The 15,927-nt window shown below is 39.2% G+C and overlaps 1 protein-coding gene across 1 annotated transcript in view; it reads right to left on the bottom strand.

The window, feature by feature from the left end:
- alk (ALK receptor tyrosine kinase) overlaps positions 1–15,927 on the bottom strand; it is a gene marked incomplete at both ends in the record, with an annotated part of 582,154 nt that overhangs the window by 384,767 nt on the left and 181,460 nt on the right. The window contains one exon of the mRNA XM_079262769.1: positions 12,031–12,129. Coding sequence (XP_079118895.1) covers positions 12,031–12,129 — 99 coding nt within the window. The remainder of the gene's footprint in view (positions 1–12,030; positions 12,130–15,927) is intronic.

Below are 15,927 nucleotides of genomic sequence, written 5' to 3'. Positions count from 1 at the left end.
TAAGGTCTATTCAGGGGTCCTGGAGAGGAGGGTCCGCCGGATAGTCGAATCCCAGATTGAGGAGGAGCAGTGTGGTTTTCGTCCTGGTCGCGGAACAGTGGACCAGCTCTATACCCTCTTTGGGGTCCTGGAGGGGGCATGGGAGTTTGCCCAACCAGTCTACATGTGTTTTGTGGACCTGGAGAAGGCATTCGACCGTGTCCCCCGGGGGCTCCTGTGGGGGGTACTCCGGGAGTATGGGGTACCGGACCCCCTTGTACGGGCTGTCCGGTCCCTGTACGACAGGTGTCAGAGCTTGGTCCGCATTGCCGGTAGTAAGTCGGATTCGTTTCCGGTGGGGGTTGGACTCCGCCAAGGCTGCCCTTTATCACCCATTCTGTTCATAACTTATATGGACAGAATTTCTAGGCGCAGCCGCGGTGTTGAGGGGATCCGACTTGGTGGCCTCAGGATTGGGTCCCTGCTTTTTGCGGATGACGTGGTCCTGTTGGCTTCATCTGGTCGTGATCTCCAGCTCTCGCTTGAGCGATTCGCGGCTGAGTGTGAAGCGGCTGGGATGAGAATCAGCACCTCCAAATCTGAGACCATGGTCCTCAGCCGGAATAGAGTGGATTGCCCTCTCCGGGTCGGGAGTGAGGTCCTGCCTCAAGTGGAGGAGTTTAAATATCTTGGGGTTTTGTTCACGAGTGAGGGAAGGATGGAGCGCGAGATCGACAGACGGATCGGTGCGGCGTCTGCAGTAATGCGGGCTCTGCGCCGGTCTGTCGTGGTGAGGAAGGAGCTGAGCCAGAAGGCGAAGCTCTCGATTTACCAGTCGATCTACGTTCCTACCCTCACCTATGGTCATGAGCTGTGGGTCGTGACCGAAAGAACGAGATCTCGTATACAGGCGGCTGAAATGGGTTTCCTCCGCAGGGTGGCCGGGATCTCCCTTAGAGATAGGGTGAGGAGCTCGGTCATCCGGGAGGGGCTCAGAGTAGAGCCGCTGCTCCTCCGCATCGAGAGGAACCAGTTGAGGTGGCTCGGGCATCTGGTCAGGATGCCTCCTGGACGCCTCCCTGGTGAGGTGTTCCAGGCACGTCCCTCTGGGAGGAGACCCCGGGGAAGACCCAGGACACGCTGGAGGGATATATATATGTGGCTGGGGAGAGGGGAGTCTGGGCTTCCCTTCTTAGGCTGCTGCCCCCGCGACCCGACCCCGGATAAGTGGCAGAAGATGGATGGATGGATGGATGGATAATAATTATTCTATATTAGATATTCTGTAGTACAATAGTACTGTAGCAGTTTATGTGTGTGTATATACAGTGATTTTAGCAGCTTAGTTAACTTTTCCCTTTGCACTTTAATTCTGCACCATTCGCTCTTTTTTCTTTCTTTGTTTTTCTCTCCTACCTTCCTCAGAAAATCACATGAATATATGGCAGCCACATATATATATATATATATATATATATATATATATATATATTTATACACACATGTATATATACATATACACACATATATATATATATATATATATATATATATATATAATCTTCCTTGGTAGAGTAAATCTGTCTGGCTAAATATGGCATACAGACTGCCATTCTGTATGATCCAATGCTGGACAGGACATGGTGGAAAAAAGATGATACTCAAATATAATCTAATATGAAGAACATTGGACATTATCCAGGGTCTTTATTAATTTAACAAATATTGAACCAAAATATAAATGTGCTGTGTGTAAATAGGCACAGAAATCTCTCTCTTATCTGAATGCAAAGAACTTTTAGCATGTAGTTCTTGGCACCGTTTCGAAATTTGAGTCACATCAGGAGGAAGAAACCCTCTTCAGGACTGGGACAGATCGTCGGATCACAGGGAAAAGATTTCAAATGTTGGATAAAGGATGCAATCAAAATTTGGAAGCAGCAAGTAACACTATAAACAGGGTTGAAGTGGCGTACATGCTCCTTCCAAGAAAATATCTGTTAATCCTTGTGAGGGAGGCTGCGGGTGACGGCTGAAAAATCTCACAAGCTCTATCACCTTGTCCAAAAATAAGAAAAAAAAACCCCAAAACAATACTCATTAAAGTAAGAAGATAAAATGAAAATATATGAACCAGGATATATAAATGACATTGTTTATATGGTTCTCTTATGTTTCCAACACAAAATTTCAATCAAGCTGAGGTCTGGCGCACCATAACAGCTCAGTCTTTATCTGTTCTGTCATTCTGTGCTGCAGTGTTTGTGATCACTGTCCTGTTGAACGAACAAATCTCAGCTAAACTGAGGTCAGAGGCGGACTCATATTTGGCATACAGAGGGGTTTCATGTTCCCGGCACTCGGCCCCTATCCTACGCTAATACTGTTTTATCATGACTCTTGCTTTGTCTTTTTCTCTCTTTAATCTTTGCATGATGTGTTGCGTCAGTCCGATCCCACCACATTATTCATCAGACATTTTCTGATGATATCGTGAAGCAAAACGTCACATCGTGTCCCGGATGTAAAAGTTGTATAGTGCGGCTTCTGAGCCTCGGGACGTTGCTGGATAGTAGCAGCTCTAGAAATGCACATGATAGATGTCACATTGTCAAACAAGTCAGGGATGCAGAGTTTTAAAGGCAGAAAGTTACGTAATGCATCTTTAATGACCGCACAGTGGTCACTGCATTGTGGCGTTGTGGTTAGCACTGTGGATGTAAGGTGTCCACGTCCTCCAGCTCCAAAACAAGCCCAGATCATCAGCCCTCCTCCACCATGCTTGACAGTCACTGTGAAGCGTTTGTGTGCGTGTGTTGTGTTTAGTTTTCTCCTACATTATGACCAATCTGATCCATACTGTTGCAGAAGTTTTCGGTTTGTACATTTGCAGCTTTGCAACCTCAGCAGTGCTGCCATGTTTTTAGACAGAACAGGCTTTCTGCTGCAACCCTTCTGAGCAACTCCTACTTATTTACTGTTTCTCTAATTCTGCTGACATGAACTTCAATATTTAACAAGCCAATTGAGACCAGTAGAATCGTTTTTTTTTTTTTTTTTTCTCAGTTTCTGTAAGTTTTTACATGGTCCGACCTTGGCGTGAACTTGCTTGGATTTCGACACTTGTAATTATTATGAAATCTGCTTATGAATAATAATTCCATTTTTAAAGTAGAATACTGGAGTCCAACTTGTTTAAAAATATTCATATAACCTTTTCCAGACGGAGGGGCTACAAATGCTTCTCTAAGATCACAAGCAGTGTTGTTCGAGTTGTAAGAGCCTGAATATTGTCAACTTGACTTAATCTTTCTTAGTTTTTGATGACGTTTCATCTCTCATCCAAACGTCTTCATCAGTTTAAGCCATGAGATGGTGAACAGAACATGAATAGACAGCCCAGTAGATGTAAATGGTTAATTTTAGGAGAATGAAAACGTGTTTGCAGGAAAGTGATGAGATACCAACAGACCATTAATCTGCATAATGACCTGCTGAAAAGTTTACTGGAACTAGAATTTGCTTTATTTTTTCTACATGACCATACGTGGGCTGGTGGACTATCATGCAGTTATATGATGAGGCATTCTGGAAAGCAGAAGCTGGATGGTAAATGGATGCAGACATGAGGTAAATTGCATCTGTTTTTTTTTTTTAGGATAAGGAGCTTAAAGCATGTTGGAAAACCTTCACTGAAAATGTTTATTTACTGATGACACAGAGATGTTTTCTATCTGAGCTCATGTTTGCTTTTTATCAAACAGACATACGGAGCAAAGTGATTCTTCTGAGGAAAGCTGGAGCCTTCAATCAGACATGCACAGATTGATATCAGAGCAGCATGTGATTTTAACAAACACAAGAATTAGGATGGGGACAGGATTTTTTTCTCTGATGTCTGGGGTGAAGATGAATAGAAAAGGATGCATTTCATTTTTTTGGTTTCTGTCATCCAGAAGGATTTGATATCGATCAGCCGTGCTTCCAAAATAATTTGTTTTCTTCTTTGATTTGAAAATGAAAAATTAGTTTGAATGTCATGTATCTGCATATCTCAGCAGAAAGTAAATATATTTTACTTTAGATATTTAAAAGGCCAGTTTTAGACCTATTTTAGGAAGTCTGGAGCTACTCCAAAATGCTCTCATGCCCCCCACTGGAAAAAAAAAAAAACTATACATGTACTGACTCCATAACTGGCTTTAGTGATTGGAGTGTTGTTTATTCTTAAAACAGCACAAAACCCAATTATCACAATAAAAATACTGATGATGATAGTCCACCAGCCCACGTATGGTCATGTAGAAAAAATAAACGTTTTGAAAAAACTCAAATATCACTAAAACGTTTACACACATTCATGAGGTCATTCATCAGACGTGTCGTGTTTTAATAAAAAAACAAAAAAAACAAAAAACGATTTGCCATCCCTGTGGAGTTAAATTCTTCATGTTATTTTTGGTTTAGCCCTGAAAGCAGAGAAAGAGCTTTGTTTGTTTTTTGTTCTCATCAATTAAAAAGTGTAAATATTTATTATTCTGCCTCCTATAAACAGACCGAGACAGGACAGGGAGAGGATGCAAGTCTGAAGGACTTGACAGAAGTCAGAAATCTGGGATTTTACTGCTAAATTCAGGCTGTTGAAATGGTTGTAATGAAGAAGTGACCAAACTGATCCAGAGATTGATGAAGAAACTTTTTGAACTGTGGATTTAGCATTTGGCATCCACAGAGATGACACTAAACAGGTACCCACAGGAAGCTTCTGATGAACAGAACACAGCATCTCTTCGTTTTTCACGTCAGTAATAAATGTTCAGATAGACCAATAAGTTTAGAGTTTGAAGACTAAATGCAGAGTTATCTGCTTTTCTATGGTTCCATTTGAACAGATTCACTGAGCTTTAAATTCTCTCTCAACTTATTCTTATTGAAAATTCAACCATAGAGTGAAAACTACATCCTGGTTGAGTCTCCAGTGCAGAAATGTGTGTTTTAACCCTTTGACATTCCAATGGGTTGCATACACGATGATTTGTGTGTTCATGTAGGATTGCAGAAATGCCAAGGGGTTAAGTTGCCAGGGGCTTTTCATGAGGACTCTGCATGTTCTCCCTGTGCATGCATGACTCTCTCCCACTGCCAAAAAAAAAAAAAAAAAGAAAGAAATTGTAAATTGGTGAGTTTATATTCACCCTTAGAGTGTGGTTAGTTACCCAATTTAACGTAAAACAGGTATAGAAAATGGATAAATGAACAGATCTGCAAGTTGTTCAAAGTGGAATTAGGTGTGGTACAGGCTATTTCCAACAGTCACTAAAATAACTACAAACTGAAAAGAAATAGTAAATTAAAATAAGCTAAATTATAATTTAATGAAAAGAGATGCTGCTTTTTAACTGTGATTTAAAAGAACAATTGAAACTAATAATCATCATATTAACTGGCCAAGACAGTTTAGAGCACTTTGCTAATGAGCGTTGGGCCAGAATACCTGCAGACAGCTGCAGAAGTCTGACAGAGTTACAGAAATCAACCGATTGCAGTGAACACCTCAAATGGTTATTCTGAAAAAAATATTCATTTTTGTGGTCCCATGATGATTTTAATTTTCATATTCCTACTGACCCACAATTCAAAAGCAATGTTGGGATTTTCATAAATTTTTTATTTATAATTTCTTTTTTTTTTTTTTTTTTTGTCAATTTCAACTTATGTCAGTAACAGCTGTTTTTTTTTCTCCTTGTTTAATAGAAGGGTGCAAATACACCTGAGTATGACTGTATGCAGCTGTTGTGGCATTTGTAATATTTTATCAAGAAGAACTCTGAAGAAGCAACATATGGTCATAGCAATGTCCCCTAGCTGCATGTCTAAAATAACGTTACATTCACTAAAATTTATAACAATAACCGCTCTTATTATCTGCTTTTTTACACTGTAACTCATGTTTTCACTGCTGGCTGAAAGGGGCAGCTTTATCTGTCATCTCATGAGGGGCCGGGACCTCCCATCTTTAAACCCTACGAGCACCCCTGCATATAGTTGACATTTAATTGAAAGATGAAAGACGTTCCGTGTGAAAGAAGTAAGAGCTGACTTATTTTAGCTGAACTTCATATGACAGATTTTTTATTCCAGATCTGAAAGGATCAAAGTCAAAAGTCAGGTTTGCCATTCCTTGTGAACTCATCTTGCCTTATCCATATCATCCACTCTTCACCACTACAAACACGTCATGCTGGCAGGGGGTCTAAGAAGTTCTTTACAATCAAAGCTTGAAAACCCTCAAAATGTTAAAGAAACAGGGGAAAAAAGAAATCATGGAAAAGAATTTGGCCTTTTGACAGCTGCAGTCGCTCACTTGAGATGTTATTCAAATGTTTCTGGCTGCCACGGTTTTAGGTATCTTCGGTCTTTTAACCAGTTCGTACATAATCTTATTGTAAGTATTGTTCCTATACCAGAAACATTTTATAATAATTTGTGGCTTCGCGATTTTGACAACACTATGTTGATTATAGTAGAGATTTTTTTCTTTAAAACAAATTGTGCTTCAGAAGCACAATAATGCGCCTCACAGTAAACTATATACAAAACTATATATATATATATATATATATATATATATATATATATATATATATATATATATATATATATATATATATATAAATAAATTATATATCTATTATATTATTATTATTATTATTATTCTATGATATAAGACACTGCTATTTTCATTTAATTGAGTTGAAAAAAACAGAACAAAACAAAAACAAACAAATCAAAGCCTCGACAAATTATAGCATTTTGTCCCAACAGTTGGACAAAATAGCTGCCAACAGGGGCAGGAGTCTGACTGAGAGGTACAGAAAACACCTGACTGGAGCGAAAACATCAAATAATTGTTCAACTAAATATTAGTTGATGAATGATGTAACATGTATTATTTTTCCATATTTGTTTGTTTTTAATAAAAATCTTTTAATTGAATCAGAATTAGAAAATAATGGGATAATTTTCATGAAATTTATATTGTATATGACTTTTGTCAATGTCAAACTTTTTCACAGGCAGCTGTTTTTCTCCTTTAATGGTAGGGTATGAATCCATTTGACGATGACTGTTTTTTTCTTTTTTTACTTTATTTTGTAGGTGTTTAGTTGTGTATCCTATTTTGCTTTGTTTCCTGTCATAAGTTTACCTGGTTTTATTAACTAACCCACTTTACCTGCTTCTTGTTGGTTCTCAGACTAGTTATACTGCTTGGTTTCAGTTTCTCTTCTCCAGATCTTCTCAAGTCTCCTTTGTTTCATCATTTTCTTCTGCTGTCCTTTACCAAGTCCATGTGCCTAAATTTTCCATTTTTTGCTTTTACTTGATTGATATTTAAATTCTTGCACCTGCCTACATCCTGCTTCTTCATTTTTCACAAATTCAATAAGAATTGTGACGAAAGGTTACGTTTCCAGGGTCAGTGATTGTAAATAAGATGTGGCATCCTGATGATGGAAATAGATGTTGACTTTAGCTCGAAGTACATACAAGTGTTGACATTGGGCTGGTAAACGGGTGGGCTGTTGGGCCTTTTGGGGCTTTTCTCGGGTGAGTGACCTCATGGCTTGGCAGAGGTCTGCGCTCTGAGCGCTTCGAGCTCACAAAGTAACTCGAGTTAAACTGTGTTTGGTTGTCTCCTGTCATTGTCCCAGTGCAACAGACTGCAAATGACACATATTTATCTAAGATAGCAGAGTGGTCAACACAACACATTTACCTCAAGGTGAATGATGCAATACTATATTTTTGAAGATTGATCTGCACTGATATTGCAGCGGTTTTTAAACAGGCAGCTGAATTTGATCCAGTGTTAATGAGCTGTTGAAGCAAGTATTCACCTGCTGTGGGCCTTGACCAATGCCAGTAAACAACAAAAAAACAACCAAAACTGCTGCAAACAATGGCATCTCAAACCAAAGGTTTGTGCACTTGCGCCACCACAAAATGAAACATTTTACCTTCAACAATGAAAACATGCGTTTAAGGAAGCTTGATTCAAATTATTTACTGTTTAACCAGAAACTGTGAAAATGGAGGAAAGCACCTGCATGCAGGAAAAAGAACAACAAGAGCCCACCTGGTTACCATGTAAAAACACCTGAACCGCTTTACACCCCCCTGACTTTGAAAATGTGCTTTACCGTACAACCGTGTCTCATTACACAATGACAACACTACTGGCTGATTGAGGCAGATGTTCCATTGTAGCTCCTCAAGTGGCCAGCATCCATCTGAGAGCTTGTGTTGCAGCTGGCAGCCAAACCGGAACCAGGACCATCCATCTCAACGAGGACATTCAGTCTGGAGTGATGAAGAACCCATATGGGAAGTGTTTGGCGAAAGAGAAAACAGCAATGACTTTGCCCCTCTGTTTTTTTTTTTTCCCTCCAAAAGATGTCAGCACTCCGGATGAAAAGCAGGAGATGTCAGGATGTCTTTGATGTTTATTAGCTCACTAACTCGAAGTGGCAAACAAGTCATTTTACCAACAGAGATTTAAATAACAACGTTGGCTTTCCCTGCAGCCGCTGCAGTTAAAGGTTGCTAATGGAAGCAAGGAGGAGGGGGATGGAGAGAGACTATGGGGGCAGCTGGTGGCAAGTGTCCAGTCAGTCTGTGTTGGCTTTTGTAGCTGCTGACAAATGCCAGCAGACAGCAGATGCTGTGGGGAGAGCTGAGATCTATCACTGCAGCCTCAAGCCATGTTCACCAAGCCATGCTGCTGTGACCTGTCCTTTCCAGAGCCCCCCCCACCCCCTCTCACTATCCGATGTTCTTCTGTGTGACAAAACGCTACAGCAGCCATTCGTACAGCATTTGAAGTTCCCAACCGAAGTAACTGTATTAAATCCAGTTTATGTTCAGTCGGCACATGCACAGAGACACATGGTGAGGTTTCCAAACTGAATAGAGTCCAGTCAAACAAACTACACAGAAAACCAGTTAAATGGACTTTTTTTTTTGTCTGTTCAATCAGCATTTCATTTGCTTCAGTGAGATGTGCAATTATTCTGCATTTGCAGTCATCTGACTTTTAGTGCCCAGATGTGATCCTTCCTTCTCCAGCCACATCACGTTGGGTTCACTAATCACCATTCGGTGGAACGTCTCTCATCGTTTGCCAGCATACTATAGACAAGGGGGGTCAACACTGTCATTGTAGGAAATAACTAGAAAATGTTGTTGGCACGTTGCATCATGGGATGATTTATTCAAAAACAGCTGGGTACTCTGTTCTCTAAAGCAAATATCCACAGTAGGTCAGCTGCATACTGCCACGTCCACAAGCCGGTAAAGCCACGAACCAGCCATTCACAGCATAGGATGTGTCTTTAACAGGTGGAGGACACTTTGGTGCTGTCAGGACTTTGAATATTAATGTCCGTATAATGTATGTGTCATATGACCAGAACAGCACTGTGAGACCAGCTGTTCTTCAACATTGTGCCCCCCGTTGAGTTTTTTTCTTTTAAATTTTTTGTTTACTTGTTTAAATTGTGATTGTGTTGAACATTTACAGACATGTAAAAAGCAAAGAAAGTAAGACTAATATGACAAACAGTGTGTTGATGTGTAATTATGCAAAAGTGTTGTTCAAGAAGGAGAAGAGACATCAAATTAAACAGAAAATATGACAAACAAAGAAAGAAAAGCCAGTATAGTCAAGTGTCATTTGAATATCCATGACAGTTATGAGAGCCAGTTGCAATACAAATGAAAGTAAGACTAATGATAACAAAGGTAATAACAATAATGATAATAATTGGTTCAGCCATTTGCAGGCTTATAAGGCAGGTTCTAGTAATTATTTGGTTGGATACAAAGACCCCCCCTCAAATCAGCACCCTTTCCTGAAGGCAGCACCAGCCACCATTGGAGTGCCACACCAGACCTCTGTTTGGTTTATCTGTGTTACTACTTTTTCTTTACTTTGCACCAGTGTTCATTCAGAGGAGAGGCATCCAAGCAGGGGCTCCACTACAGGGTCTCCCCTCCCAAAGGACCCCCCATTGACTTCCCTGTTCTCCAAGGATGTTTTGTCCCCTTCCTTCAGTGAGAATGACTTTTATACAGCATGTACTACCCTTGTCCAAGGGTGTCAATTTATATTTTGGTTCAGGTTCCAGACTGAGCAAAATGTGGTCTCCAGTAAGCCAGACCAGTAAAATGACTATATTACAACCTGTAAAGAATGAGAACCTCACATTACACTCTGTGGTTTGGTAAACATTACATGGACATAGTTTGTATTTAATAAACTACATTATAAAATAAGTACAATTTTATTTTCATTATATTGATATTCAAAAGATATTTAGTTCAAATACATTTAAAATTCTGTCTTATACACACATTATATACACACACACACACACACACACACACACACACACACATATATATATATACACACACACACACACACACACACACACATATATATATATATATACATATATATATACACACACACATATACACACACACACACACACACACACATATATATATATATATATATATATATATATATATATATAATTTTTTAATAATCTAATATAATTTATGATTGCTATTATATTAATAATATTTTAATTGTATTTTAAATATTGATATTTTATCATTTATAATTTATTAATATCCATTCTGTTAACTTGAACATACATTCTTTTAAACAGGTGACATTGCAAAATCTCACTCAGTCTTTTGTTTCATTTAAAAGTGTTGCATTTCAGACAAGGTGAGAAGAAATGATGCGATGAGATGAGATGATGTTTCCTCAGTGAGTGGAAAACAAGAACACGTGGCTAATTCTCCCTGCGTGGGCAAGCAGAGATGAAAGCATCGATCTTCAGTTAGTAGACTGAGAGGTCTTTGCAGAGCACTGAAACAAACCTAGAATAGTCTTAAATGGAAAAAATACAAATGACTTAAAAATATGATCGAACCTTTTTTAAGGGAATTTTGGGCTCTAGTGGCCTTTATCTGACAGCAGCTGGACAGTAAAGTGGGTCAGAGAGGTGCTGACATGCATCAAAGGGCCCCAGGCTGGGACTCAACCAAGGCCAGCTACAGCGAAGAGCTTTAGCTGCTGTGCATGTGGAGGTGGCTGAACCACAGCTGCACACAGACATCACATCATTTTAACTGTTTAAGATAATGAGTTTACTTCTCTTACTTGCTTTTTAAGATAATAGAAACTGTCTTTATAATTGAAATGCAACTTTTAAAAGTCATCACAGAGCGGGGTGGCAGTCGGCTTGTTGGGAGTTCGATTCCAGGCTTCCCCTGACTATTTGCCGAAGTGTCCTTGGGCAAGACAGTGAACCCTAAATTGCCCCCCGATGTGGTATGATCATGTATGCGTCTGCTAAATGACTGTAGAATAGAATAGAATAGAATAGAATAGAATAGAATAGAAAGTTAGATTGGGAGTACATTTATATGACAAGCATCGAAATAATTTAACCAGCTTTTCAATGATTTCAGTCATTTGAAGTTCAGTTAAGTCCTGCTTTGATTCAAAATGAACAAAGTTATTTCTTCTCATTAAATGAGATATATATTTTTTCTTTGTATTTTAAACACAATCCTTGCTCGCATTCCTGCCAATATTTGCAAAGTTACAATCTTGGATCTGACAAACTTTTTTTTCACATTTGGTTTTTGTGCTTTTTGTTTATTCCATCTTTACTGCATAACAATCTCACAGTTCTCCAAAATAGATCACTGAAAACTAATTTATTCACGAAGAGATGTGTGTAATAGTGTTAAAACTGGATTTTTCCGAGTCCTTGAGGGGTCAGGGGGCACTGCTCTGTAACTGTGATGGGTCTGATGATCGAGGGCAGGTAAGGCAAAGACGTTCATGCGTGCTGAGAGAAAGCTTATGCTAAATGTCGAGGCCAATTGAGTGCAAAGACTTGAAAGAGAGCAGAGGTGCCTCAACCTGTCCGTCTGTCTAAGGGGGGCTGACAACGTCCAACTCACCTGACTTGGGCATGGTGTCATTTGGGAAACTCAGTTTGTCCTCTGCTACCCAGGAGAAGCTCCAGTACCCTTCAGCAGTCCTGTGCTCTAGAGGCTCACCTGCAAAGACAGCAAGCATTCATTTTACTTTCAGAACACATGTTATAGAAGCATGAAGTACAAAATATCCAATCTATTATTTAAACGTTGAGACATTCGGTCACATAATGATTGCACCTTAATGTGTCCATCTACCATCTCTAGTTTCCATGGTTTCCTAAGCTTCCATGATGTGCTGCTTTTTATCCATTTGTTCAGTCCACTTCCTGGATTACATGTGAACAGATTGTGTTTTGAATCATTTCAGTCTGATGAGAAGAAACTCCTTTTACTTTATTAACAAACCGTAAGTAAAAATTCACCTTGAAACTGTAACATCAAAGTCAGCGAAGCTGCAGATAAACATCAGTCAGTTTGTACAATATCAACTGCAGTAGAGTCACCATTAAAAAGTCCAAAAGAGCTTTATGAATCGGTTATTGGATATCAATAGGCTGCATAATTACCTGTGAGCAGGTTTGTCTAATGTTTTTTGACTCTGTCCTCACCTTCCAAACTCAAAGACTAATTATCACAAGATCGAACAAAAGTGTTGTACTGTAAAGTACCTGCAACAGCTTTCTCCTATACTTCTTGTACCCCCACGCACACATCACCCACACACACACACACACACACACACACACACACATGCAATCTCATTTTGTCCTTAGTCCATGGATAATTACTGCATAGTCACAGGCCAATACACCGCTGCCTAGAGAGGAGACTCTTGCATAAATCCTGCTGCCATTTCAAATGAGCCTTAAAGTGCAATTGATTGTAAGTGCTGCCTTTCATGGCATTGAACACAATACTCTGGTTTTGATTAAAGAAGACTGGACGACTTAAGATTTGTTTCTACTTAACATGACTGTAAGATTACTGTTCAAGATCCTGACAGGAATTCTTTCAATTAATCATTGTCAGCTGGTTTGGATTCATTCTTCAGCATATAACTTAACTAAAGTACTAAAGTTAGCACTATGTAACTTTCCCATCCTAAAACACTGCATTTCTGACTAGTTTATGGTATAATGACATTATTTACAATCCCAAAGCCCCATAGTGTCCTAAGACTGAAAAATAAAACTTCACATCGTTCGCTGTGTTAGAGTAAAGCACCATGTCCCACGCTAGCAAGTGGATATCAACACCACAGGCTGTTTGGAAGGAGTACTGTGAAGACATGAAATGCAGAGACATGATTGGAGGAAGAGGACAAGAAAGAGAGGAAACGCTGGACTGACTTTTACTGACAGCAGAGAACTCGGAATAGAAGCAGGATGCATGATGGATGCCATGACTGAGAAAATATGTAGTCTTCTTTACCAGCAAAGTTGCATACTGCCACCCCCTTAAAATCATGACCGAATTGCCTTTTTAAAAGGTTTTTTCATAAAAGACATTAAAAGCTGGTTTCTTGTAGTTATCTGGTTGAGTTTTTTGTATTTTTAGAAAATCTTGAAATAAGTACTTAGACCATTTTTTAAGACAATATGACACACAATATGTTAACATCCTGATAAGGTCTACGTACATAAAACACGATAACTTACTGGTCACAATGGCAGCTCTGCATCATAAAGCTTACAAATCAGTAGTCTCAGGGCATCAATGAAAATAAATCTAAATGAAATTTACTGAAAATAATTGATAATTCCAATAAAAATGACTTTTTTTTTATTATTATATTTTTTTAAAACACAGACCAGATCAATAAATTACATCTCTTAAATCATCATGACATCTTGTATGGTGTATTTAAAATGCCTAAAATTGTAAAATAATTACAAGATGGAAAAAGGGACAAGGACCCCTGGAAGCCTGAATAAGGCTGTCTCCTTCCGGTGTCCCTTTTTGGGACCCTTTTCCTTTAGACAGAATGCCAAATGAGAGGAGCTGACTGCGGTTCATATGTGGGGCTTGGTTAAGGTTCAACAGCTGCTGATGTCAGGGGAAACTGCCTGGCTGGTTGGAAACTACATGAGCTAGCGGGATGCTGCTTGAGCTGACTTCTTGGATGGCTGTGGGTTGCTGAGGAGCTTTTAGAAAAGCTGATGAGCCACAGGGGGAACTGACTGCCTGACTTAGCAGCTGTTGTGAGAGATGGCTGGCTTCCTGACTGACAGGCCGCTTGGGGTTGAAGAGCTGGATGGGTGACTTCCATAGGAGTGCGTTTTCCTGGCTGATTGTGAAGCATGTGGGCAATGTGTCACGAATTTCTCACTTTACTCCATGGATAGTCCAAGAGGGTTGACAAAACACCGCTCCTGCCAAGGAAAAACACTTCTCCATCTTCTTCAACACAAGGACCTCTTGTGCTCGTTCACTTGTGAATAATAACGGAACTGATACTGATTTAGCAGCAGTGCAGATATTCCCACTGTGCAGCAGCAAGCCGCCACAAAAGCTTTGATTAACCCCTCTTCTTACACCCCCCCATTTAGTTGTTAAATAAAATGATTAAACTGTCAATGCAAAAGGCCAAAATGAGTCCCCCCAAGATGGGCTATCTCATGAGGACATTGTATTTACATAAAAAAAAGCAACATTTTGGAAGTCAAACTGAGTGTGAGGTAAGGAATAAACAGGATAGGATAGGAATAAATCAGCCATGAGCTTCAGCAAATAAAATAAATCAGAAATTATTCATTAAAGTAATATTTTTAATGAAAAAAAATCAACTAAAAATGAAACGAGGCATCACTCAGCAGCTACAAACAAGACACACAACACACACACACACACACACACACACACACACACACACACACACACATTGCTATTTATCATTATAAAATGAATTTTTAAAGAATTTATCAATTTTGTACTTTGGATGCCACTTTGGCATTTCTCTACGAGCTGACAACACTGCGTCTGGCAGTTTATTACATTTCTCTCATCACATGAAAAGGCATTTCAAATATGGAGTTTTTTCCCTCTCATTTCCCACAAAGAGACATTCATTCATTCATTCATTCATTCAACCGCTTAGTCCAAGGAAGGGTTGTAGGGAAGCTGGAGCCTATCCCAGCAGTCGTTGGGCGAAAGGCCACACAGAGCCAATCCCAAGAAAATCTCCATCCTCATAAAAACATGCAGCCGCCTTTCTAATTTTTTGTTTTGTCAAACTACATGTTCATTTCACAGCACTTTCTGTCCTCCTCTGTAAAAGTAGTTTGATCAAATTCATCAGAAATACTCCAAACATGGAAAAACATAAAGACAACCTGCCAATCTGATGTCCAGCCAAGTCGGGTGATACTGGTGTAGAGCTCTGTTTCATTGGACTTTTAATGCAGTAGTGTTTCGGAAGTATTACCTCAAGTCCATAGATGCCATGAAAACAAGGAGGGACACATATCTTTGATATAAAACCAAGCAGAAACCATTACATATGTGTAGAAAAACCCAGGTTATTATTATGCAGATGTTATCGGCAATGTTTTCCAAGCAGCATGATTTAAGTGGCTGGTGTTCCTCTGCTGAGAAGTGCCACATCATGACACTCTCACCACCATGCTTCATTGTATGAATATACAATCCAATGATGATACTTTTTGTCAAACTGAAAGTTTCCAATTGTCTTTTACCCAAAAATATTGTCTATTTAATTATTACAACATAAACAAAGTCATAACATCAGGATTCTGAAACCGTTTTCAAACATTGTTTTGGAATATATGACATTAAGAAAACACAAACTTGTAAGTATAACATAACTAGCATTGCTTTGAAACCTGAAATATTTAGTCGTTACTATTCAGTGAAGTTATCATTAGTTTTCATGTCTGAATATTTTTGATTTACTGAAAT

Source organism: Telmatherina bonti (assembly GCF_933228915.1).
Source record: "Telmatherina bonti genome assembly, chromosome: 22".
In the NCBI taxonomy this organism is placed as follows: Eukaryota; Metazoa; Chordata; class Actinopteri; order Atheriniformes; family Telmatherinidae; genus Telmatherina; species Telmatherina bonti.
The sequence above is the reverse complement of the archived record's forward strand: the minus strand, read 5'-3'. Positions and strand labels throughout refer to the sequence as shown.